General features: G+C 47.1%; 2 protein-coding genes across 2 annotated transcripts in view; one reads left to right on the top strand and one right to left on the bottom strand.

The window, feature by feature from the left end:
• The window catches only part of KMT2C (lysine methyltransferase 2C), a 294,229-nt gene extending 287,357 nt beyond the window's left edge, over positions 1-6,872 (bottom strand). Inside the window, exons 1-2 of the mRNA XM_060156306.1 lie at positions 6,846-6,872; positions 5,881-6,042 (exon numbers count right to left, since the gene is read on the bottom strand). Coding sequence (XP_060012289.1) covers positions 5,881-6,041 — 161 coding nt within the window. The 5' untranslated portion in view covers position 6,042; positions 6,846-6,872. The remainder of the gene's footprint in view (positions 1-5,880; positions 6,043-6,845) is intronic.
• A 508-nt stretch (positions 6,873-7,380) lies between these two features.
• CCT8L2 (chaperonin containing TCP1 subunit 8 like 2) lies at positions 7,381-16,923 on the top strand. The gene is given in 5 exon segments (XM_060157544.1): positions 7,381-7,556; positions 15,289-15,467; positions 15,470-15,879; positions 15,881-15,998; positions 16,001-16,923. Coding segments are annotated over 5 exon segments (1,806 nt in total).
• Positions 16,924-25,024: the final 8,101 nt, after the last annotated feature.

The following is a 25,024-nucleotide window of genomic DNA, read 5'->3' as shown; positions in this document are numbered from 1 at the left end:
TGAACAGTTTATAACGCGCGGACTCTCGTCAGCCTGGTGTTCAAGGGCCATCACAGGGCAGACCCAACCCCTGCCTTAAACCTCTGTGCTGGTCATCCCCCCACCAAGAAAACATCTCTTCCACTTCCCTCAATAACTGTATTCACTCTGCTACCCCAAATACCTTCTCACTTTCTTCTCACTTGATCTGGCTAAATCCTGTCGACCCTTCAAGGTATAATTCATGTACTGCTTCCTCCAAATCTTTGGGGACCCTTCTTGGCCACAGTGAACCTTCTTCCAGAGTTGAATGTCCATCCCAGCATATATTTAACACTTTTATGCTCTCTGACAGTGCCAAATGAAAGATCTAAAAAGTTACAGAAAAGTATTTCTCAGACTTAAACAGTCGCAGCATTTGTGCATCATACATACTTACTGTCATCACAAAATTAATAGCAGGAGCAAAGGCAAACAATCTTCCTGTCTTTTACAGGAGGTTTTTTCTAGAGAAAGTGCAAAAAGAGCTGTGTCATTCCTGGTTCTCTTGTGTTCTTAAGTCCTTCAATTCTGCAAACAGAGTGACACTTCCAACTACAAATTCAAGATTCATCTTTGTACTAGATTTTCACACTAACCACAAGCATACATTTATGGGGGGGAGGGGAGGGGGGAGGGGAGGGGGGAGGAGAGAGGGGGAGGGGAGAGGGGGAGGGGAGGGGAGAGGGGGAGGGGAGGGGAGGGGGAGGGGAGGGAGGGGGAGGGGAGGGGAGGGGGAGGGGAGGGAGGGGAGGGGGAGGGGAGGGAGGGGAGGGGGAGGGGAGGGGAGGGGGAGGGGAGGGGAGGGGAGGGGGAGGGGAGGGGAGGGGAGGGGAGGGGGAGGGGAGGCGGGGGAGGGGAGGCGGGGGAGGGGAGGGGAGGAGGGGAGGGGATTATCCCTATTTCACTCCATAACTTTTGAACTTATACCTCCAAGCAGTTCTGAAAATAGCCACTGTAGCACAAACATGATAAAGAAAGTGTTAAAGGAGGAAGGGATTAATCATCTTGTTGAAATTAAAAGATGCCCCAAAACAATGAAAGAAAAAAAAAAAGGACACGATCGAACCTGTGTCCCCTGCATTGGCAGGTGTATTCTTAACCACTGTGCCACCAGAGAAGTCCCTTATCAGTTAATTCTACCATGACAGATTTGTAGTCACTGCGGGGTGACAAGACACACTGCTCTAACTCTCCCCTTCTCCCCCAACCTTCTGCAAAACTGCACGTTATTCCCCAGGCCACAGTCATATTTCCTCTGGGCAGACGGTGATTGTCCAACCTTGTATTCTTAAGGCACTTACGGTTATGACTGAGGGGCTTCCATGAAACTTCACTGATCTTCCAAAGTGGAAACAGTCAGTTTTTAGTTATGGAGAGCTTTAGATACTCTCTCTCTGCTCTCACCTGGTGGGGAGGTGTGTGAAACCCTTGATAGGATTTGATATAGTTTTTAATCTATGAGACATCTGGACTGAACATACTTTTTATTTTATTTTTTGTTTCTGTTTTTTTATGACCGCGCCCCACAGCATGTGGGATCTAAGTTCCCTGACCAGGGATCGAACCCACGCCCCCTGCACTGGAAGCGTGGAGTCTTAACGACTGGACTGCTAGGGAAGCCCCTGAACATAATTTTTGGCTGATACTGAATAAACTTTCCAGTAAGTGTGTGTGTTAATTAATCTATTAAAAAAAGAATTAACTGCTAATAGGAAAATGTACTAAACCACTATTTTCAAAATGAGAAAATAAACTGTTGTGATACGGTTCAATTTACATGGAAATCCATGTTTATCAAGTTTACATATTAATAACATTATACCAAATATAATTTGTATTTTACACTAAAAATACCATATTTTCAAAGACTAGAGAGTCCATGGAGAAGACCAACAACAGGACAAAAGCAAACTACAATGAGGCCACCTAACAGATAAGAGAGGCTGCCATTCCAGGACCAGCTTTTCGGGTAAATTAAAACATTTCAGAGCCCATTAAATGCTAGAGACCGGTGATTACTGAAAATTTCCCTGCAGATGCATCTAATTTCTTGAAAAATAAGAATATAATAAAAATTACAAATTTGCATCATCTCAAAAAGCACAAATAATAGTGATGTCTCAACTATATGAAACTGCATATATTATAATGCAATACACTTTTTTTGTTTGTTTCACTGATTTCAAGTTGACAGCTATGGAAATGAGAGATGGGGGGGCGGGGGGGGGGCAGGGAATGCTTACAAGTATAGAACAGCAATAGTCCCCTGCAGCAGAGCCATTTTTTCCTGGTCCCTTATATGACACCACTGGTTGTACCTAATTTTTTCTACAGTAATGCTCAAGGTGACTTTCTTTTTTTTTTTTTTAATAAGCTTATTTATTTATTTAGGCTGCACTGAATCTTCGTTGCTGCGCGCAGGCTTTCTCTAGTTGCGGCGAGCGGGCTTCTCATTGCGGTGGCTTCTCTTGTTGTGGAGCAAAGGCTCTAGGCGTGCAGGCTCAGTAGTTGTGGCACGCGGGCTCAGTACTTGTGACGCACAGGCTTATAGCTCCGCGGCATGTGGGATCTTCCCGGACCAGGGCTCGAACCCGTGTCCCCTGCACTGGCAGGCAGATTCTTAACCACTGCGCCACCTCAGAAAGTCCCTCAAGGTGACTTTCTAATAACAGTAATTGACCTCTGAAAAGAAAGTGGTTCAGGGTATCAAGAGTTGATTCAAAGAGAGTCAAGGGTAGCGCCCCAGAGACCCCATCCCCACCTGTGCCATCCCCACACCACCCAGCCTGGACATCAACTCTGTTCACGTGGTAAGAAATATGGCAGAATCTCCACTTGGCTTCCCAACTTAGTAATGTGGGTGTATACTCTAAGGAAGAAAAGATAAAATCAAAGTTTCAGGAAGGGTTTCCTTCACCTTAATAGAAAAATAACTCCAACCTCTGGTACGTGCTGCCCTGCAGCGGGAGCTTCTGCACCAATGGGAAGACCTGCACCCCTGATAAAGACTAAGTAATAGGCAGTCCTTACTGTGCAAGAGAACTTTTAGACATGTGCCAATTTCACTGTTCCACTCCATATTTCCCTATTTACATACCTACGCTTCAAACTCTGCCTCTAAGATTAAGACCTTCAGTGCAAAATTCTTGATTTTAGGTTGTAAATATAACTTTAAAGTAATAATAGTTAATGTAAAACCAGTAACCACATATGCTTTTCACATGTGATAAAACACAAAAATTATCTAACACTATAAAACAAGAAAATGCTTAATTTTTACCTAATTACTAAAAATTCAAACATTTAAACTCAAAGAATGTGTAGTTACTAGCCCACAGTTACCTTTTTTTTTTAATGTGAAAACAAATACACAACCTACTTTAAAAAAATAGTGTCATAAGGCATCTGCTCTAGGGTAAAGCAACCCACTTACTGACCATCTAAATAACACTGACAATTTAAACACCTTTATCTCCACTGCATTCCACAAAGATATTAATTTTCATTTCTGAGGTATCCGCAATTCCACATAATTTTAACATTTACAAACCTAATTTACATGTGTTACACATCAGTTTCACTTTCAGGGTCTGCACTACCCAGCTAACTACAGGGTCTTTTCTGCATGTATCTTAATACAGTGCAGAGATACACAATTGAAAACCCCTCTCTTTGCTTTCCATTTCAGATATTAGTTTCCATTTACATGTTTCCAAAACGACTGGAGATTCCATTTCCTTCAAAAGACACACCTAGTTTTAAAGAATTCCCTAACAAGTTTGGGACGATCAAAGTTACCACTAGACTTAATTACCTATAAGGAATGCTGTACCAGTTTTCAAATCTAAAAAACTCTCTTATGACTTATAACTGTTCTAAACATTTTCCAAAGTGTTGAGGTTTTTTTTATTATTAGTGTCATTCTATAGAAAGGTTTTAACTTCTCAAAGGGCTACCTTTTTCCCACTCATAATATGAGGTAAAAATTAAAATAATAAAATGACAATACCCTAAACCAACCTTTCTTCTGGTGCACCCAGGAGTTGCACTAATACAAAATGAGCTCATTGCAATCTCAGGGGAAGTGTGCACACTCACCACTCACACACACTTGGATGTGTACGGGTGAGGAGAACAACATAAATAGGTCTACTCTTTCTAAAGTAAGAATTTAAAAGCAAATCGAACACATGTTATAATCCCAAATTAATGTTCAGAAAGAAACCAAGAAATAGTGAAAATGGGAAGCAATCAAGTTAAAACCCTATGATGGCTTCGTATGTGTTCCTTTAAAGGATACCAAAAAAGTGGCAAAGAAGTTTAAAATTACTTAAAACTGCACCTTCCTTCTCGAAATTTCAGTTAATACAGGAATAACAATGGCATTTTATACCAGACATTAGCAATGCAAGTGGTATAATAAACCCCAACTCTGTATCACAAAGAAACTAATAATGTACTTGTTTCCCTCACGATTTGTCATAGCTAGGTAGGAGCTGGCAATAAAATATGGAGGGCAAGTCGAAGGCCCTGAATCACGTTCATAGTAAAAGAATAGGAAAGCGAAAAAGAGCACGTCCAGTGCAGAGCTTCACGGGTTTCCCACAACCCTGTTCTCTGCCTTGCGTTAACACTACTATTTTTACTGTGTATCACCAAACATAACAATGCTATTACTAAACGAATGCACCCCATCAAAAAAAGAAAAAAACAACAACAAAAAACCAGACTATCCGTAAGTATGCTGCTTTCCTCGGCGTCCCGGTGCACCCTTCCACTACCACCAGTTCCCTGAGACGCCCATATAATGAAATGAGTAAGCAATACACGCCTTCCTACAACTCCGAAAGACGGCCACAGACCTTCCACAGCAGCAGCCTCAAGAGCCACGAGCGCTCAGCGACTCACCGGCACTGAAACGAGCTCCTGGATCCACAGGCAAAGTTGTCCTATAACCATTTTGTAAAAAGACATTTCTAACCAGCGAATGGCCGGAGGCGCACAGCCCTAGTGCCTGCTCAAAAACACACGAGAGCGACTCCTGCCCCAGTAACAGCCACGAGTGGCTACTCCGATGGAAGTTCGGCCACATTTACATCCGTCTGGACCCGAACGAACGTGCTCCTGGCGATCGGCCTGCGGTGGCAGCGACGTTTCCAAAACTTGCTGCACTCCGTCCCCTACGCGGAGCGACCGCACAGACTAGTGCTCTCGGCGCTGGGCAGTGCGGGGCCCGGCTGGGGGAGGGGAGGGGAAGCGGTCGGAGGACTTCCTAATATATCATTAAAGCACGAAAGCAGAGGTTTGGGAGCGAGAAAAGTTAAAGGAGCGACCGGCTGACAAAGAAAAGCAGCTCCGGCTGCGTCCGTTTCCTGCTCCCCCGCCCAACCGGGCCGGGGGACCACCTGGCCGCGGCGTTTTGACAGCTCGGCGAGCGTCCCGGAGCCGAGCGCCTGGGAGCCGAGCGGGAGCCCGTCCGGCGACTACCCAGCTGTGCTGCGGGCTCGTCTGCTAAACGACCCGGCGAGGCCCAGGGGCATCGACGAGAAATTTCCCCAAAAAGAGAAGCCCCGGAACACACGGCGCCGGGGCCAAACTAAAAAGTAAAGTGTGGCGGCGGCGCGAGCCGTCAGACCCGGGCCGGCGGAGGGAAGTGCGGGCGGCCGCGGGAGGCCGGGCGCCGGCGCGGGGCGCGGGGCGGGCGCCCCGGGCCCGAGCCGCGCGGCCCGCGCGGGCCCCACCCCCACCCCGCGGGGGCGGCCGGGGGCGCGCGGGGGCGGCGGGGCCGGGCGCGCCGGTGACAGCTCCGGGCCGGCGCCGCGGCTGGCTCCCGGCCTGGCTCCCTCACACTCAACTTACTTCTTTCTGGCTCTCTGGAAAGGGGAAGCGCCATCTTTGCGAGGCCGGCCCCGAGGTCTTTTGTCTGCGGCTGCGGGGCTCGGGGCCGGGGCTCCGGGCTCCTCGGGGGGGGGTGGCGGCGGCTGCGGCTGCTCCGCGCTCTTGTCCTCCTCCGACGACATCCTAGTCACCAGGAAAGACACATGGATCCCGGTCCTCCTCCTGGGGGGCTCCTCCCGCCGCCGCCGCCGCCGCCGCCGCGGCCGCCGCCGCCGCTGCTGCTCGGGTTCCTCCTCCCCGGCTCAGCCTCTCGCATTTCCCGCAGCCCCGGGAGCAGCAGCAGGTACCGGGAGAGGCGGCAACATGGAGCGAGCAGGACACGCACTCACACACATACGCGCGAGCGCGCGCACCTCGGCGCGCAGGGGCCGGGCGGGGGGCGGCGGGCGGGGCGCGGCGGGCAGGCGGGCGGGAGGGAGGGGCCGGACCGGGGCGGGGAGGTGCGGGCGGGGCGGGCGGGCGGCCCTCGGGCGGTGCGGGTGTGGGCGCGGGCGCGGGTGTCGGGCGGGTGCGGGGCGGGCGGCGCCGAGCTGGGCGGGGCTACTGAGGGGGCACGAAGGGCGCCGGCCCTGGGGGTCTCCGCCCGCGCCCCTCCCCCAGGCCGCCCGCGGCGGGAGGAGAAAGGGGCCGCGGCGCGGGGAGCGGCGGGCCGGCGGGCGGGGGTCGCGCCCCCCGCCGGCTGCCCCTCCCCCGCGCGGGCCGCGTCAGGCCGGGCGGCGGCGGCAGCGAAGTTTTGACAGCTGCTCCAGTTGTTGTGGGTTCCCGGCTGTGCGAGCGCCGGCCCCTCAGCGCCCGCTCCAGCCCTCCGGGCAGGGGAGGAGGAAGTTTTGCGGGTGTGCGTGTACCACACACAGACACACACACTCGACCGTGGCCGTCGCGCGAGGGCCGCGCCGGGTCTCCCAGAGCGCCCCCGCACCACAGACCTCTCAAACTCGCCGCCGTCTCGCCCACACACGGCCGCCGCGACGCCCCCGCCCCCTCCCCCACTCCGCCGGCCCCACCGCCCCCCGCTCGCCGCCGCTGCCACTCACGGGGCTCGCTCCGCGCATGCGCCGCCCGCGGACGCGCCGCCGCCGCTGACCTCACCGCCCCTCCCCCGCCCCCGCTCCCTCCTCTTCTGACGCGGCGGCCGGGCCGCGCCGCGACTCCAACTCCGGCTCCGGCTGGGGCTCCGGCTTCGGCTCGGGAGAGCGCCAAGCTGCGGATGAGCGAATCCGGGATCGGGGTCCGGGGAGTGCGCGAGGGAGAGCGAGGACGAGGCGGGCCGCGTCCGCGCTCCGCAGGCGCTCGGCCTCCGCGGACTGGCGGGCGGGTGTAGAGCTCGTCCCGCCCCGGCGCGCGGCGGGCCCGGGTTTCCCCCGCGCCCCGCGCCTCCACTCCCACCCCCATCCCCGGCGGGGCGCGGGGACCGGCCCGGAGGGGCTTCGCCGGGCGCACGTTCAGCGTTCGTTTGTTGTAATGCACGTTGGTGGAGGAAAAGAAATGGAGTGCAACTTCGTTCTACTCCAGTTCCAGGGATACTTTCGTTATTACAGCGTCGTTTTAAAAATGATCCGGAAAGGGTTTATAAAGCTGTCAGACAAGAAGAACGATGGCATTTTGAGGGATAAAGTGCTGAGAGACATAATGAACCAGTAAAACCCCGACAACTTGGTTTTAACGTTGGGTGTGTTGTGACGAAGAGACAAAAATGGAAAGACTTCTAAGCCGCCTCTTACACTACTTAAAAACGGTGAAGGAAAACTGGGGCTGCTAGGGTCCGAAATCTGACATGTGCGCTTAGGAAGGAAGGAAGGAGAGTTACAGGTGGGGAGTTCTGAGTTCCTTATTCTAACAGGGACCAACACTTGGACAATGTACTCTTCGCTGATTTCCTTCCCATTCACTAGGGGAGTGAAAAACATAGATTTGAATTGGGAAAAACTATTACGACCTATCAACCATTTGCAAAAGGATTGGGGTAAACTATCATCTTACAGGCTTAGACTCTAGGCCGGACACCCCGGGCACTTTCTGATTATGATTTCTTTCCATCTTCCCAACAGTTCTAGTGTAAGGTAAGAATAAAACGCGGTTTTTCCTGCTGTGTTGTTTGCCTTCCCTTCCCAATAGCCAGAACATAAACTCTGAACCGTATGTTTGTGTGTATTTGGGCAAACATGCACAGTTTCCAGAGCCTCTTCTGACTAAAGCATAGCTTCTTGAAAGGGCTGAAGTGAGGACCTCAATAAGACAGTCGTTTGAATCCCTTCAAGGTTTAGTTCCCGCTGGCTTTTTCAAGCTTACTAAATTTAAAATTTGAGATTGGGGAGAAGCTAGGCTGGTAAATGAAAACTATAAATTAAAAAAAAGTCTGACTATTATTATACATAGAAATACAACATATGCATGACTAATTTATGAAGTCATAAATTTATGAAGATGCATTTATGAAGTGATATAAAGTTTATTACTCACCCTTTTTCATTTTCTGTACATTACACTAAATAAAGTATACTTTCAAAAATGGGATTATCGATCCAAATGTTTATCTGTGTTCAGTACTGAAATTAGAAGAGTCATTTCCAACTGTGTGTTTCATATGCACAAAATTCCACATCAGGACAATTTACTTCAGTATACTCGTCAGCACTTGGGAGAATTTAAGGACCAGAATGTGCAAACTGCAAGTCACTCCTGCTGGAGACAAGTTCTTAAAGGAAACAACTAGGGACTGGGAACAGAAAAGTGGGTAGAATAAATGGAAGGGTAGAAATAGAAGTTTGTGCAGTGTTACTTCTTGAAGGATAAAAGATGATGAAGGTAAACCCAGCCTTAAATCTCCATTCCTTCGGCTACTGTGAGCAGACAAGTAGTTGGGAGCTGTTTTAAAAGGACAGATAGGAGGCTTATCAGCGTGAAGTTATTGCGGGCAGAGCAAACAAAATATAACCCAGGATGCAGAGGAAGTATTCAAGGAATACTTATTCAACTTAAATAAAGGTCTTTCAAAGGTTTTTCCATCTCTGTCATCCAAATTACACAGCTCTGAGACCACAGTGGCAAAAAATCCAGGAGGCAGATAGCTGAAGTAGGTTCCTCAAAATTATAAAACCAGAAAGACAACGAGCATCTGGAAGGACCAAGTGCAAAAAAAAAATAGAATGTCTACCTTCTAATAAGTACATGTTAAATAGGCACTTTAAAAATACGGTAGACATGCACCAAAGTGTTAACAGCAATCATCTCTAGAGGGTTGGATTACAAGGGACTTTCACTTTCTATATTACATTTTTCTATAATACATCAATCTTTCAGAGCACATGTAGTATAATCATAAACATGTATTAAATGTTTAAAATGTGAGTGGGAGTAAGGGTTGTTATCCTCAAAAAAGAAAAAGCAACATCTCATGACACTGTAAGCAAAGGAGATTCTCAAAGTGTCTAGCATACAAATGACAATGAATAAAAATTCATGGTACAGTAGACATTCTTCCTAATTGAAGGCCTAGAAAATGTAATTGATGTCTTTCTTGAGAGAGCAGTCTTTATCACTTTGTTTTAGTGAACATGAAAGTATTTATAAGGCTTTCCCAGAGATTCACTACTAAATGGTATCCCTCTCCTTGTTTTCCCATAGTCTTAAATTCCTCAGGGTTTTTTAGGAACCAAACTTTTACAATTGTGTGAAAAGACCGCTCAAAACGTAAATGCTAGATCTTATAAGATTTGTGTTCATATTTTTACTGTTAAAATTGCACTTTAAAAAGTTGCAGTCATAGGCTATCATTTTTTGTCCTTTATTTTTCAGTAAAAAAAATGTTTTTAGGGCTTCCCTGGTGGCGCAGTGGTTGAGAGTCGGCCTGCCGATGCAGGGGATACGGGTTCGTGTCCCGGTAAGGGAAGATCCCACATGCCGCGGAGCAGCTGGGCCCATAAGCCATGGCTGCTGAGCCTGCGCGTCCTGAGCCTGTGCTCTGCAACAGGAGAGGCCACAACAGTGAGAGGCCGGTGTACTGCAAAAAAAAAAAAAAAAAAATGTTTTAAAAAGAATTTCAACCACTTAAAATTAGTTCATATTTAGTCCATAGTGCATTTTTAGCTTTATAAATTCATATTGCTTTACATAAGTTATTTCAGTAATGCATACCATGTACCTGTGTGATAGAAAAAGGAAGAATCTGAGAAGGAAATAAAACAATCACCTTCAAAACTAATTTGTGTATAAGAGTATGAGGCATATGTAAATGTTCTACAGCACGTTTTATAGAGACATGAATCTTGCCCTGCAGGGGTCTATACTTTAAACCTGGCACTACTGAACAAGATAAACACAAAAAAGGCAATCAAGCAACTGAAAAATAAACATGGAAAAACACACAGGGACTTCCCTGGTGGCGTAGTGGTTGGGAGTCCGCCTGTCAATGCAGGGTACACGGGTTCAATCCCTGGTCCGGGAAGATCCCACATGCCGCAGAGCAACTGGGCCTGTGCACCACAACTACTGAGCCTGCACTCTAGAGCCCGCGAGCCACAACTACTGAACCCACATGCCTAGAGCCCATGCTCCGCAACAAGAGAAGCCACCGCAGTGAGAAGCTCACGCACCGCAACGAAGAGCAGCCCCGCTTGCTGCAACTAGAGAAAGCCTGTGCGCAGCAACAAAGACCCAACGCAGCCAAAAAAATAAAAATAAGAAAAACATACAAATAGAAAGATTAAATATTTACATCTACTGTGTAGAAGACCACAGTTTTTTAAAAAATGCATCTGGGAGTTTGGGGGGAAGGGCAGGGGTGGGAGAAGGCAGCAGACAGCCCTAGAAAAATAGTACAGATGAATCGGTTTGCAGGGCAGAAATAGAGACACAGATGTAGAGAACAAACATATGGACACCAAGGGGGAAAAGTGGCGGGGGGGTGGTGTGGGATGAATTGGGAGATTGGGATTGCCATGTATACACTAATATGTATAAAATAGATACCTAATAAGAACCTGCTGTATAAAATAAAATAAAATAAAATCTAAATAATAAACAAAAAATTTTTAATGCATCTGGGAGTCTGGGGGTAAGGGCAAGGGTGGGATAAGGCAGCAGACAGCCCCCCTCTTCAGACACACACACATACACACACACACACACACACACTTCATTAGGTTCCTTCCTTCATTAATATACAAAGACTACTGTATTGGGTTCCTATAGCTGCTGCAAAAAGCTACTCCAAACAGGCAGTTTAAAACAATAGAAATGTATTCTCTTACAGTCCTGGTGGCTAATAGTCCAAAATCAAGGTATCGGCAGGGCTGGCCCCTCGTGGTGGGCTCTGGGAGAGAATCTGTCCCAGGCCTCGCTCAGCTTCAGGTGGTCGCCCGTGTTCCTGGGCATTTCTGCGCTTGCAGGTGCATCCCTCCAGCCTGCCCCCACCATTACATGGCCACCTTCCCTGTGTGTCTATTCCTCACACACGATGTTCTCCCGGGGTGTGTGTGTGTGTGTCTTCCCTTCTTGTAAGGACACCAGCCATATTGGATTAATGGTCCACCCTACTCCAGTATGACTCATCTTAATTAATCACATCCACAACAATCCTATTTCCAAATAAGGTCACACTCCGAGGTTCCAGGAAGAGTATGAATATTGGGGGGCACTATTCAACCCAATACAACCACCAAACCGTCTATATTGATGCCTACCCACCTTAGCAGATCAAAATCATGTTGTTAGAAATTTTTATATGCATTAACTGCATGCAAACTCTTCCTGGCACACGCACACACACACACACACAAATTATTTACATTTATTTTACATCTAATCAATTTATCCAAAGAATAAATAAAATCAATGTGAATTTAACAGTGATAGTGTCCACATAGTAAAAAAGTAAAATTGAGATTTAGTAGCTCCTTGGTTAGTTTGATCTTTGTAGAGGTACCTCTACAAAATTTCAGTCCAAACTTTACCGTTGGCGGACTTCCCCAGCAGTCCAGTGGTTAAGACTCCACACTTCCACTGCAGGGGGCACAGGTTTGATCCCTGGTTGGGGAACTAAGATACTACATGCCTTGCACAACACGACCAAAACAAGAACCAAAACAAAATTTACTGTTTGGGGTGTTATGAACTGACTGCCTTTAAGGGTGCAAGGCAATAACTGGATCCTCACCTTCCCCTGTGCTGTGTAGTCACACAGGTAAGGATTTCACAACAGAAAATTATCTACTTTTACAATGGAAATGGAACTTACAGTCCCATGCATCACCCTTCAGGTTGAATTGTAAATTGGCATGGCTCACTAGGTCCTGGAGAGTCCCTGCTACCCTCCAGCCAAAGTTCTCCTCTCCTTTCCACCACACCATGAGCTCCAGCCTTCAGGAGGTGAGCCACAAACGTCACCAGGCTGTCCCAACCCCTCCCACCCCGCCAGCCCTTTTCACCTGGCCAATTCCCACTTCTTGTTTTTATTTCCCCTTCAGCTCTCTTTAGACTTCACCTCACCCTGACCACCGTTCTTCCCATGATGAAGGTTGTGTGTCCCCCTGGATGCTTCTACAACACCTGTGCTTTCCCCATCACAGCTCTCATGCCCTGTAATGAATTGCCCACTTAACTGTCTGTATCCCAGCCTAAGCCCACTGGAGACACTAGCTGTCTGCCTTATTCACCTTCTATCCCTATTACTCAGCAGTGGCTCAACAGAGATGTGGAAGAAGTGAAATAAATGGCAAAATGTACGTTACTTTCAAGAAAAAGAGCTAAGATGATCCCTTACAGGAGTCTACTTGCAAAAAGAAACTGTAACTTTATAGACAAGGTATACGTGAATACTTTGCTACATTTTGTGTTGTTATATTTTACTTTTCTATAAGGGAACAGGCAAGTCCTCTTTGCCCCCTACAACCAACGTTTGTTATATGACACTCCTCTCAGTGTTACATGGAGGATCAAGCCTTTTCTAATGGAGTCTCTAAAATCAAAAGAGGTCAAGGACTTCTCTGGTGGCACAGCGGTTGAGAGTCCGCCTGCCAATGCAGGGGACACGGGTTCGTGCCCCGGTCCAGGAAGATCCCACATGCCGCGGAGCGGCTGGGCCCGTGAGCCATGGCCACTGAGCCTGCGCGTCCAGAGCCTGTGCTCTGCAACAGGAGAGGCCACAAGAGTGAGAGGCCCCCGTACCGCAAAAAAAAAAAAAAAAAGAGAGAGAGAGATCAAAATAGTTGTCCACGGGGACTTCCCTGGCGGTCCAGTGGTTAGGACTCTGCGCTTCCACTGCAGGGGTCACAGGTTCGATGCCTGGTCGGTGAACTAAGATCCTGCATGCCACAAGGTTCAGCCAAAAAAAAAAAAACAGTTGTCCACGGTCTTCAGACAACATAATACCTCCTCAGAAACATTTGTCAGCCAAGATAACATTAAGGGGAAAATTATTACAGACAAGCATATACAATATTATCATATAACTCACGTATGTAAAACTGTGTAAATCCACAAGTTATATATGCATATGTGTGTAAAGTAATAAAATTCATCAAAATATAAACAATGACTGTCTCTGGGCTGGGATTCCAAATGACATTTACTTTCTTTGTATTTTTTTCTTTTAAGTTGTATAATGAATATCATTTTTACAAAAGCAATCAAGTTGTTTTGCAAAGAAAAAGTTTTTTCTCCAAATTTATTTTTTTTATGTATATATTTATTTATGGCTGCGTTGGGTCTTCGTTGCTGCGCACGGGCTTTCTCTAGCTGTGGCGAGCAGGAGCTACTCTTCGTTGCGGTGTGCGGGCCTCTCACTGTGGTGCCTTCTCTTGTTGCGGAGCACGGGCTCTAGGCGCACGGGCTTCAGTAGTTGTGGCTTGTGGGCTCTAGAGCGCAGGCTCAGTAGTTGTGGCGCACGGGCTCTAGAGCGCAGGCTCAGTAGTTGTGGCGCACGGGCTTAGCTGCTCCGCGGCATGTGGGATCTTCCTGGACCAGGGCTCGAACACATGTCCCCTGCATTGGCAGGTGGATTCTTAACCACTGCACCACCAGGGAAGCCCCAATTTATCTCCTTTTTAGCCTTAATTGTATTTAACTTTCACTGTGACATTCTTTTCCTTTTCTTTCTCACTATCTTCTTGTCTGTGGAAATATTAAAACAATGATGGAATTCATGCCCCCTGCAGTGGGAGTGTGGAGTCTTAACCACTGGACCACCAGGGAAGTGGGGACCAGGGACCAGGGAAGTCCCTCCCCTAATCTTAATATTTTCATCACTTCCTGCTGGTGCTCTGCCCAACACCTAAGGAAGCTGTACTCACTTGGTACCAATCTCTTTCCCTCACTGGTCTCACGTTCCTGCCATCTTTGTGACCACTGAAACAGAGTAGATGCTAAATATTTGTTAAACTAAAAAAGAAGCAATCGTTACTCCAGTAGGTGCCATATGAGGACAGGAGGAGCAAGAGAAGGAAGGAAGGAAGGAGGGAGGGAGGGAGGATGCAAGGAGGGAGGATGGAAGGAGGGAGCTCAAATTCTAAGGGCTGAGGGTGAGAGCGGGAGGGCCCCAGCCCCACTCACTCTGGTTTGCTGCCTTCCTGGTCACTTTCACTCCTCTGTGTCCATGTCTATTACTCTGTCTGCAGGCGGTCAGCCTCTTTCCCTCCCTTGTCTTGACCCACCTTTGCCAGCTCAGTGTCATCACCGTCATTGGGAAGAGTTGTCCCACACTGTGCAGCCTCACACATCTGCAACCGGAAAGACAAACAGACCAGCAGACACCTTAAGGAACCTGATGAGCAGCACAAACGGATAAGGTGGCCAAAGAGGCCGAGGCATACAGGTAACCAAACGTGGCTAGGATTACAGAGCACTGCATGAGAAAGTAAACAAAACAATTTCCCTCTCAAAACACAAAAAAGACCCAGAGACCAACCAAACAAACAACGGGAGGCACAGCTTCACCAGGAATTTGAAGTGGGTGGGTTTCCACCTGGTTTCCTCTTCCGTCTCTGAAGTTTAAATGAAACTCTGGGGCCCCGGGTACGCGTGTCCCCCCTCTGGGGTACAACCGGGCCTGACTTCCGCCTGCCCCAGGGCCTCCCAACTCATGGTCCATCCTTCTGTGACCTCATTCCCTGCCCTGGTTCCATGTGCCACTTGTGACTTAATCAAGATCAGATCTGTTTCAGCTACCAAGCCCCAGAGGCCCCAAGGGCCCCGTTCCTTTTCAGCCCAGTCTGGGGGTGCTTTTAGGGCTCAGCCTCAGCAGACCATTCTTGCGCCCGGGCCCAGAGCGCCGGCTTCTCCAAGCACCAGTTGATGGGTGTTTGGCTGCTTCTCCCACGGACCGCTCGAGAGGCTTCAGAGATCTCCTCCCGGGGCGCCTCGCTGCTGTTCTAGCGCCTGTCTGCGGCCGGGTGGGCCCCCGCGGGCGATTGACGGCAGAGCCCCTTCGGCGCCTGAGCTTCCCGAACGGCTGGTGACGGCGGCGGCCGAGGAGAAGCACCCGCTGAGCAGCTTGGCCGCAGCGCACACCTTGGCCAGAGTCCTGCGGCCCTGCTACGGCCCCCAGGCGCGGCAGAGCTCCTGGTCACCGCCAAACGAGAAACCGTGGTCACAGGGTACGGCACGGCCATCCTCCGGGTGCTGGAGCTGGAGCACCCCGCCGCCCGGCTGCTGCGGTTGGCGGCGCAGAGCGGCGACGGCGTGGCCTTCGTGGTGCCCCTGGCTCAGGCCCTGCTGGCGCAGGCCAAGCACCTGCTGCGGGAGGCCTAGGCCGCGGCGGCCGCCGAGACGCTGGCCCTGCTGCCGTCCCTGGCCATCCGGGCGCTGGGGCCTCTGGAGGACCCATTCGGGGCCCTGCACTCGGTGACGAACACGCACAGGCTGTGGCTGACTGACTGCTTGACCAAGATGGTGGCGCATGCGTGCTGGGCCACCCGGGAGCCGGACGGCGGCTTCCAGCCGGAGCGCGTGCGCGTGTGCGCGCTGCCCCGGGGCGCGGCTGGAGGACTCGTGCCTGCTCCCCGGCCTGGCCCTGCCCGGCGAGCCCTGCGGCCAGGTGGCCATGGTGATGAGCGGCACCAGGGTGGCTCTGATGGCCTGCGCCTTCGGCCTGCCAGCCCCATTGCCCCGGCCACGGCTCGTCTCTCTAGTCCTGACGACCTGACCGAGTTCAGGAAGGGCAGCGAGAGGCTGATAGAAAAGCAGGTGGCCCAGCTGGCAGCCGCGGCTATTAACGTGGTGGTGGTTTGGGGGAAAATTGACGAGGAGACCCTAACGCATGCTGACAGGTGCGGCCTCATGGTGATTCAGGTGAAGTCCCGGCGGGAGATGGTGTACCTGAGCGAGGTGTTTGGCACACCTGTGATGCCTTATCTGCTTCCTCCACTGGCGCCAAGGAAGTGTCAGAGGGTGTACGGGCAGGAGCTGGGAGAAGGTTTGGCTGTGGTAATTGAGTGGGAAACTCCAGGCACCCCTGCCCTCACCGTGGTGCTCAGGGAGGCCACCGCTGGGGGGCTACGGGGTGCAGAGTAGGCTGCCTACCAGGGCATTGATGCCTGTTTCCAGTTATGCCAGGATCCCAGACTGCTTCCAGGAGCTGGGGCCACAGAGATGGCTCTGGCGAAAATGCTCTCAGAGAAAGGAACCAAACTGGAAGGGCCCAGTGGTCCCACCTTCCTGGCATTTGCCCAGGCCCTGCAGTCGCTTCCTGAAACCCTGGCAGAGAAGGCAGGCTTAGCCGTCTCAGACGTGATGGCAGAAATGAACGGAGCTCACCAAGCTGGGAACTTCCTGATAGGAGTGGAGGTCGAAGGGATAATAAATGCGGCCCAGGAAGAGGTGTGGGACACCCTAATAGCCAAAGCCCAAGGACTTCGAGCCGTGCCTGACGTGGTACTACAGCTCCTGACTGGCCATGACATTGTAGTAGCCAAGAAAAGTCCCACACCTCACCAGGACCTGAAACCTGAACCTAAGAAGGCAAAGGATCGCCCATACCCTGTGAAAAAAAGGAGTCCTTGGAACAAATAAGTGGCAACATCCTCAACAAAATGGGGTTGCCAAGGAGGGCATCGCCACCCCAAAAATGAACATTGCCTTGTATTGCCTCCACGTTTGCTGCTATATGAGTCCATTTCTTTAGATAAAAACATCACCGTTAAAGTCCTTTCCATTGATTTACTTCCTTTCAGATTCTTGGCTTTTTTCATTTCCTGTTTCTCTCCATCAGATTCTGTTCTTTCCTCCAGGATTCAATTCTATTATAGAGTTTTAAATTGAGTACCTGAATTTTGGGGATGCAAGAAAGGGTAGGTATCTCTTCCCAACTGTTTGAGTATTCCTGCATGAATTCTAAATTTCTAGAATTTCTGTCTAAATGTCACTTTAGCAATCTGAGAACCTCAGTTTCAGCTTAAAGGAGTGGCCGCTCATTCCTGTTGTGATTATTTGGAAAAAGAAGGGAATGTTATTTTAAGGCAAAAAAATCAATATAAAGGAGGAAAATGAGCTGGCAGGCAGAAATATATTTTTTAAAAAGCACCCTTGGCATATATAACAAAAGATAAGAACACACACCTTAGAACCGCACTACAGTTCCAGTGTAGGTGAGGAGTGCTGGGGAGCACCTAGCACCAGGTTATCCTGGCCAGGCTGTGATTATGCCCAGATACTCCTGGGCAGTAAAGAGAAGTTGAGCAGAGCTGGGAACATGTTACCCAAAACCTTTCCCACTTAACCATCCAAGTTACTCTGCCTCTGGGAAAAGAGCTGAACGTAGGGACAGAACTGAGGTGATGGGAAGCTGCAGTCTCTTAGAATCAAAACAAAGAAACTTAAGCATTTGGAGAGAGAACCAGACTCAAGAAAGAATTGTCTTATAGCAGGCATATTAGCTGCAACAACGCAAAACAAATTGGCAAAGATTCTTTGAAACCCAGAAGTGAAATCCTGAGAAGTTGTTAGAATGGCAGATGAAAATGTATAGAACTATACTCGTTATTACTAACTTATAGTAACAAGTTATATCTATACAACATCCTTGACGTGTCTTTCCTTGTGTCTTCATCGTTATATTTTAGCAAATATAACTAAGTGCTGTCATATTTCTCCCCTGCCCTCAGGTTCCGCATTGTTCTCATAGAGTCTCAAATTCCATAGTGATGATGATAGAGATAGGTAACTTTTTAAAGCAGTTCAAATGCACTTTGTCTTCATTTTATTTAATCATCAAAACAAACTTATGAGAAAGAAGCTTGTTATCCCTCAGTTGCAGGAGACACAATTGAGCTTCAGAGAAATTAATTGGCCAAATGTACACAGTAAATAGAAGAGGAAAACCCATTCTCTTATTCATTACTTTACTGCCCCAAATTCCTCTGTTGTGATGTTTTCAGAGATATAACCCCTATGATTATGAAGAAAGTATGTCTCAAAATGTAAATTGAAAATTTACAATTAGTGTTTTGTTTTTTGTTTTTGACCGCACCGCACAGCATGCAGAATCTTAGCTCCCTGACCAGGGATCGAACCCGTGCCCCCTGAATTGGGAGCATGGAGTCTTAACCACTGGACTGCCAGGGAAGTCCCTATAATTAGTGTTTTTTAAATTAGACAAAAAGGCATGTTCACTTTGCAAGATAAAATAAGTAAATAAAAACAGCTCTTACTCACAGAGAACATTTTAGTTATAGATCCAAGACATAAGAAGGCCAAACATGTAACTTAGTATCTTTTAAGTGCCCTAAATTTGATATACGAGTGATTTTTTTGATAATGGGAGCAATCATACTGTAACATTACCATCTCCTTTTCCCCTAGACATACAGATACACACACACACACATATATAAATATATATACACACACAAGTTAAAATTAGCAAGGACAGCCTTACAAGTGATGAAGAAATATATGGCAGATACAAATTTAACTGGCTTACACTGAGGGCTTTAAAGGTAAAAACATCTAACCCCAATTTGAAACCTAAAGACCCAGAGAATTCAGGCATCTCATGGGAAAGCTGGCAAGATCCTAGAGCTTGTGCTAAGGAGGCCCCTGAATCACCCTGGTTCCCATCTGCCCATGACTAGCTGGCCAGCTCTTCAATGCTGTAAACTGCAAAGTATCCTTCAGATAAATCTGCTTCCCCTTCTTGTTATCTAAAGAGCTTTAGGACTTCCCCGGTGGTACATTGGTTAAGACTCCGTGCTTCCAGTGCAGGGTCAGGGAAGTTCTGCCATGCCATGCAGTGCGGCCAAAAAATAGAAAATAAAGAGCATTAGCTGCTCCAGAAGAGCAGGAAACGTCATACAATGGTTAAGTGGACTACCGTGGGCAGCTAGCAGACACAGCTTGGGGAAGAGGACCAGAAGGGAGAGCTCAGTATGAGCTGAAAGTGTTTCGGTCTTTTTAGCATCAGTTGAGGGTCATCTCCAACCCTAAAGCCTGCCTTCTAAACTCTTGCTACTTAGCAGTGACCCCTGAACCAGTGGCACTGGCATCATTTGGGAGCATGTTAGACAGGCAGAATCTCAGCCGCCCCCAGCCCCTCAACAACCTACTTTGTCAGAATTTGCACTTTAACAAGATCCCCAGGTAACTGGGGTGCATATTAAAGTTTGAGAAGCACTGATGTAAGCTACACTCCCAGTTAGCTCTATCTTGATTATGCCTCGAAATCAAGTATACTCTTAACATCATATTTAAGCATTCTAAGTGTCAAAATGTCTGAATCAGACGTAAAGTTGTGTCTTTTCTCCTACTGACTATGGAGAAATTGACCAGAATTTGACCTCAATTTTACCAGGTCTGTCTGGATTCTGCTTCCAAGGTCCCAGCATCAAGCTCTCCTAGGATGCAGGGTCTCGAGTTCTCCAAGGGCCCAAGGACTTGGCTACATCTTTTTCTTCCAAGATGTGCTGTCTTCAGCTCCAGAAGCAGCTGAATTTCAAAAACAACAATTTCGAGAGCACATTCTCTATGAAACTTGAAGCCGGTGGACTTGTCTGTTCTTCTATCCCCAAACCTTCCAATTTAGTGACATTGTGTTGTGGGGTTCTGAGTTGACCCAGCAAGCAGAGAGCAAAGAAATAGGATCAGGAGAAAACCGGGACTGAAAACAAGAACTTCTGAGTCCTGGGGGGTGAAGAAGATGGTGGCTGGCCTGGGTGGGGAAGACTGGGGCTCAGTTGGGAGAACTACCCCATACTTCTGGGCACCTGTGAGCACAGACCCAAGACTGGGACCTACACAAATCCTGGAGTCCTGAAGGGACGAAAGTCATTGCTTCCAAACTGTGAAAAGAAGATTGCAACAAGAAAGAGCTGTCAGTAGTCTGTTCCAATCCTTTGTCTATTTCTGGACCTTTTCCCAAGAGGCCTTTCTCAAGAGATCCCCTTACAGCAGGAGCTCTGCTTTCTAGGCCTACAAGTCTGAAATCCCTTTAGTGCAGAGGCCAAAGGATAGAGAAAGCTAAGACTCAAGAGAGAAAACAGAAGACTTCCAAACTGGGACATCTGAATGGGAGGAAAAGGGAAGACTGGGGCTCAGGGACTCAACCATTTCTTTTGCGAATGAACGAAACTAGTTTAAGAAGACTTGCTTGTACCCCTGTCAGCTGGACTGACGTAAATACACATGTTTGTAGCCCCAGGCCCCTCCCATTTCTGCCTGAACCTTTCTGGAATAGAGACCAACTCTGGATGATGCTTCACCATGATGTGAGGGGCGTGGCATTGTTAAGTATTTACTGATGGGCTACTTCCCACTGATTTATTGAAAACTTCCCCTTGTACTCAGTTTCCTTGTAAGGTAACTACCCCAGGGAACGTTGTCCCCAAAGTGCTAAAATGCTAAAACCTGCAGTAGACACAGAAACCCCAGAATCTCTGTGATTCCAGAAGTAGCTGAGTCAACTTTTCTCCCAAAATATCAACCTCCCCTCCCACCAAGCTAAAGATTCCCTCCCTAACTGGGGAGTTGGGGGAGAGGAAGATGGTTGGGGGAGAATGAGAGAGATGCCGGCAGGATCTGAGAGGGGCTCTGCTCACCTCCTCATGGGCTCTAAGGAGTGAGATGAGGAAAAAGGCAGTAGAATCTCCAGGAAAGTTTGAGGGTCTGAAAACAAAGGAGAGTCTCTGCTTCTGGTCTGCAACCTGGAGCCGCCAAGCAATGCCAACAGGATGGAGCAGAAATGACAGTACGGGAGGGGCAGGGAAGAAAGGGCTCTCCAGGGAGAGCAGGCAGGTCTCCCTGTGCCTCAGGAGGAGATTAAGAATTGACTTGGCTGGGGGACTTCCCTGGTGGTCCAATGGTTAAGAATCTATCTTCCAATGCAGGGGACGCGGGTTTGATCCCTGGTCTGAGATCTAAGCCTGCGCGCCGCAACTACTGAGCCCCTGCGCCACAACTAGAGAGAAAGCCCGCGTGCCACAACGAAGAGCCCATGCACCACAACAAAAGACCCCACGTGCTGCAACTAAGAATAATGCAGCCAAAAATAAAATAAATTTAAAAAAAAGAACTGACTTGGCTGATCGACAGATGAATGGATAAGAAAGATGTGGTATATATACATATAATGGAATATTACTCAGCCATAAAAAAGAATAAAATAATGCCATTCATGGCCACATGGATGGACCTAGAGATTATCATACTAAGTGAAGTAAGCCGAAAAGAGAAAGACAAATACTGCATGATATTACTTATATGTGGAAACTAAAATATGATGCAAATGAACAGAAACAAACCCACAGACATACAGAACAGACTTGTGGTTGCTAAAGGGGAGGGGAGGTGGGGGAGGGATGGACTGGGAGTTTGGGATTAGCAGATGCAAACTATCATATATAGAATGGATAGACAACAAGGTCCTACTGTATAGCACAGGGAATTTATATTCAAGACCCTGTGGTAACCATAATGGAAAAGAATATGGAAAAGAATGTATATATATGTGTAACTGAATCATTTTGCTGTACAGCAGAAATTAACACAACATTGTAAATCAACCATACTTCAATAAAATACATTTTTTTAAAAATTGACTTGATTTTAATCTGGACTGATCAAGAAAAACCATGAAGGGACTAAATTTACCTGGAATTAACTAAATTAAATTCTACCATCAGGCAGAAAGGGAGCTGGAAAAAGAAATTTTAAGATCATTTAATTATAGAAATACATACTTCGAACACCTTGAGGTTTGGGACTTGAGAATTCAAACTTTCTACAAATGTAAAGACTGAATGAGGAATTTGGACACTCCAGCACATGTCACTAACAGAGATTGCCATTGATTACTGCAGAGCTAAGTAAGAGAGAGTAGAGGCTGGTTAGCAAAACAACGGCAATCTTTCTGTACTGCAGCACAGATCTGAGATGCAGTTTTATTCATTATACAGGTTAAAAACAAAATCATGGCTCTCTATAAGTTTTCTTCTAATTCACTGAATGCATCAGAAAGGAGAGGTGGATCCTGGTGAGTTTAGCCCAGATATGCCTCTCTAAACGTCACTGAATGCACAATGGAAAACATTTTCACATCCGGATCATTATAAATTTTTAAAAACATCTTAACCCCCGTGTACTCTGCCTCCTTTGCCCACTGACTCCAGAACCTAGCACCGCAGAGGGCCTCAGTGTGGCTGCTTACCTCCCGGGAAGCACCCAAGCTCTGGACAAGCACCCCTGCTCCACCCCTACCCCCAGAAGCGATGAGATCTATCAGCCAGCCTCAGTCTTCCTTGCGTAGATGCCAAATACTCTGTGCTTCACATTGTATTCCTACATTCATTTTGATCTAAAACCTCCTATTTCAATTTTATTAATGTAATTTGTTGACAGAAGGGGTAATAATCCATTGCAATATTGTTTCACGTGAAAAATAGTTTCCAAAATGATTTGCAATTTTTTTTACTAGATTTTTTTTTATATTTACATATTTGGTCGCACGGGGTCTCAGTTGCGGCAGGAGGGCTCCTTAGTTGCAGGTCCAGGGCTCCTTAGTTGTGGCATGCGGGCTCCCTAGTTGCGGCACATGGGCTCCTTAGTTGTGGCATGTGAACTCTTAGTTGCGGCATGAATGTGGGATCTAGTTCCCTGACCAGGGATCGAACCTGGGCCCCCTGCACTGGGAGCGCGGAGTCTTATCCACTGCGCCACCAGGGAAGTCCCTAGATTTTAATTTGAGAAAAATCTACACATGCCTTAATTCCTGAAACTAAATAGAAAACGTTTCAAAATACACCCAGATGTTACTGAAATTTAGTCTTTTTTTATTGATATAATTGACATATAATATTGTATTAGTTTTAGGTATACAACATAATGATTTGACATATGTATATATTGTGAAATGATCACAATTAGTTAACATGTATCTCCACACATAGTTACAAATTTTTTTTCTTGTGATGAGAACTTTTAAGATCTACTCCCTCGGTAAACTTCAAATACACAATATTGTCAACTAGAGTCACCACGCTATACACTACATCCCAGGACTTATGTATCTGGCAACTGGAAGTTTGTACCTTTTGACCCCCTTCACCCATTTTGCCCACTCTCCACATGTACCCCCAATACTCCACCTCTGGCAACTGATAATCTGTTCTCTGTATATTTGAGTTAGTTTTTGTTTGTCTGTTGTTGTTGTTCCACATATAAGTGGATCATATACTATTTGTCTTTCTCTGTCTGACTTATTCCACTTAGCGTAATGCCTTCAAGGTCCATCCACGTCGTTGCAAGCGGCAGGAGTTCCTTCTATTTCATGGCTGAGTAATATTCCACTGTGTATATATACCACCTTTTCTTTATCCATTCATCCATTGATGGACTCTTAGGTTGTTTCCATGTCTTGGCTATTGTGAATAATGCTGCAATGAACATGGGGGTATAGACCTGTTTTTGAGATAGTGATTAAGCTTTCTTCCGATAAATACCCACAAGTTGAATTGCTGGATCATAAGGCAGTTCTATTTTTAATTTTTTGAGGACCCTCCATACTGTTCTCCATAGTGGCTGCACCAATTTACATTCCCACCAACAGTGCAGAAGTGTTCCCTTTTCTCCACACCCTCAGAAACACTTACTTCTGTCTTTTTGATAATAGCCAGGTAACAGACAGGTGTGAGGTGGTAGCCCATTAGGGTTTTGATTTACATTTCTCTGATGATTAGTGATGCTGAGCGCCTTTTCATGTACCTGTTGGCGTTTGTATATCTTTGAAAAAATGTCTCTTCCTCTCCCCATTTTTAATTGGACTATTCGTTTGTTTTTGCTATTGAGTTGTATGAGCTCTTCACTGAAATTTAGTCTTTACTCGGATGTTCAGCATCACACCACACAGGTACACCCATAGAGACTGATATGCTAATGCCACAGTCAGAAATTCAGTTTTCCTATTTCTGTGTATATTTTTATTTTGCCCTACGCTATCATAGGCACTAAGTAGTAGAGAATGAGAATATCATCAATGATTTGAAATATAGAAATAGTAATGCAATAAATTTTGTTGTTGTTTTTGGCTGTGCTGCGTGGCTTGCAGGATCTCAAGTTCCCTGAGCAGGGACTGAAGCCCGGCCACAGCAGTGAAAGCCCAGAATCCTAACCACTAGGCCACCAGGGAACTCCCAGTAATGCAATATTTATTCAGAGAAAATATTCCTATGTGCCTTTTTGTTACATTTTTACTCCATTTTCTATTATATTACAAATTCATTAGGTATAATTGATTTTCTCCTCCCTCCCACATTTTATTTTCTGTGTTGTTTTTTCACTGGCTTATTTCAAACCCCTAATTGTATATTTCTCATCCATTTCTTTATTTCTTTGCCCACGGGTTCTACTTTTCCATCAATTCCTATGGGCTCCCATTACAACGAGTAATTAATCTTCTTTGCCTTTTATTTCATCTCTGGCTTCTTGAAATGCCTGCTCAACCTTGTTCTTTTCCATCTTTTCCATCTTGGGTAAGTTTTCTTTTGTCTGTCTGTCTGTTTGTTTGTTTCCTGGGAGTTTCAGAAAGATAATTCCCTATTTTCTCCCCAAGATCTGGATTTCCTATTCATAAATTAAAATTTCTCTTCTTTCATTTTTCTCCACTCTCTACTGATCTCTTCAGCTT

Source organism: Lagenorhynchus albirostris, chromosome 8, assembly GCF_949774975.1.
Source record: "Lagenorhynchus albirostris chromosome 8, mLagAlb1.1, whole genome shotgun sequence".
In the NCBI taxonomy this organism is placed as follows: domain Eukaryota; kingdom Metazoa; phylum Chordata; class Mammalia; order Artiodactyla; family Delphinidae; genus Lagenorhynchus; species Lagenorhynchus albirostris.
Note: the sequence above shows the minus strand (reverse complement) of the source record. Positions and strands in the feature narration are given on the sequence as shown.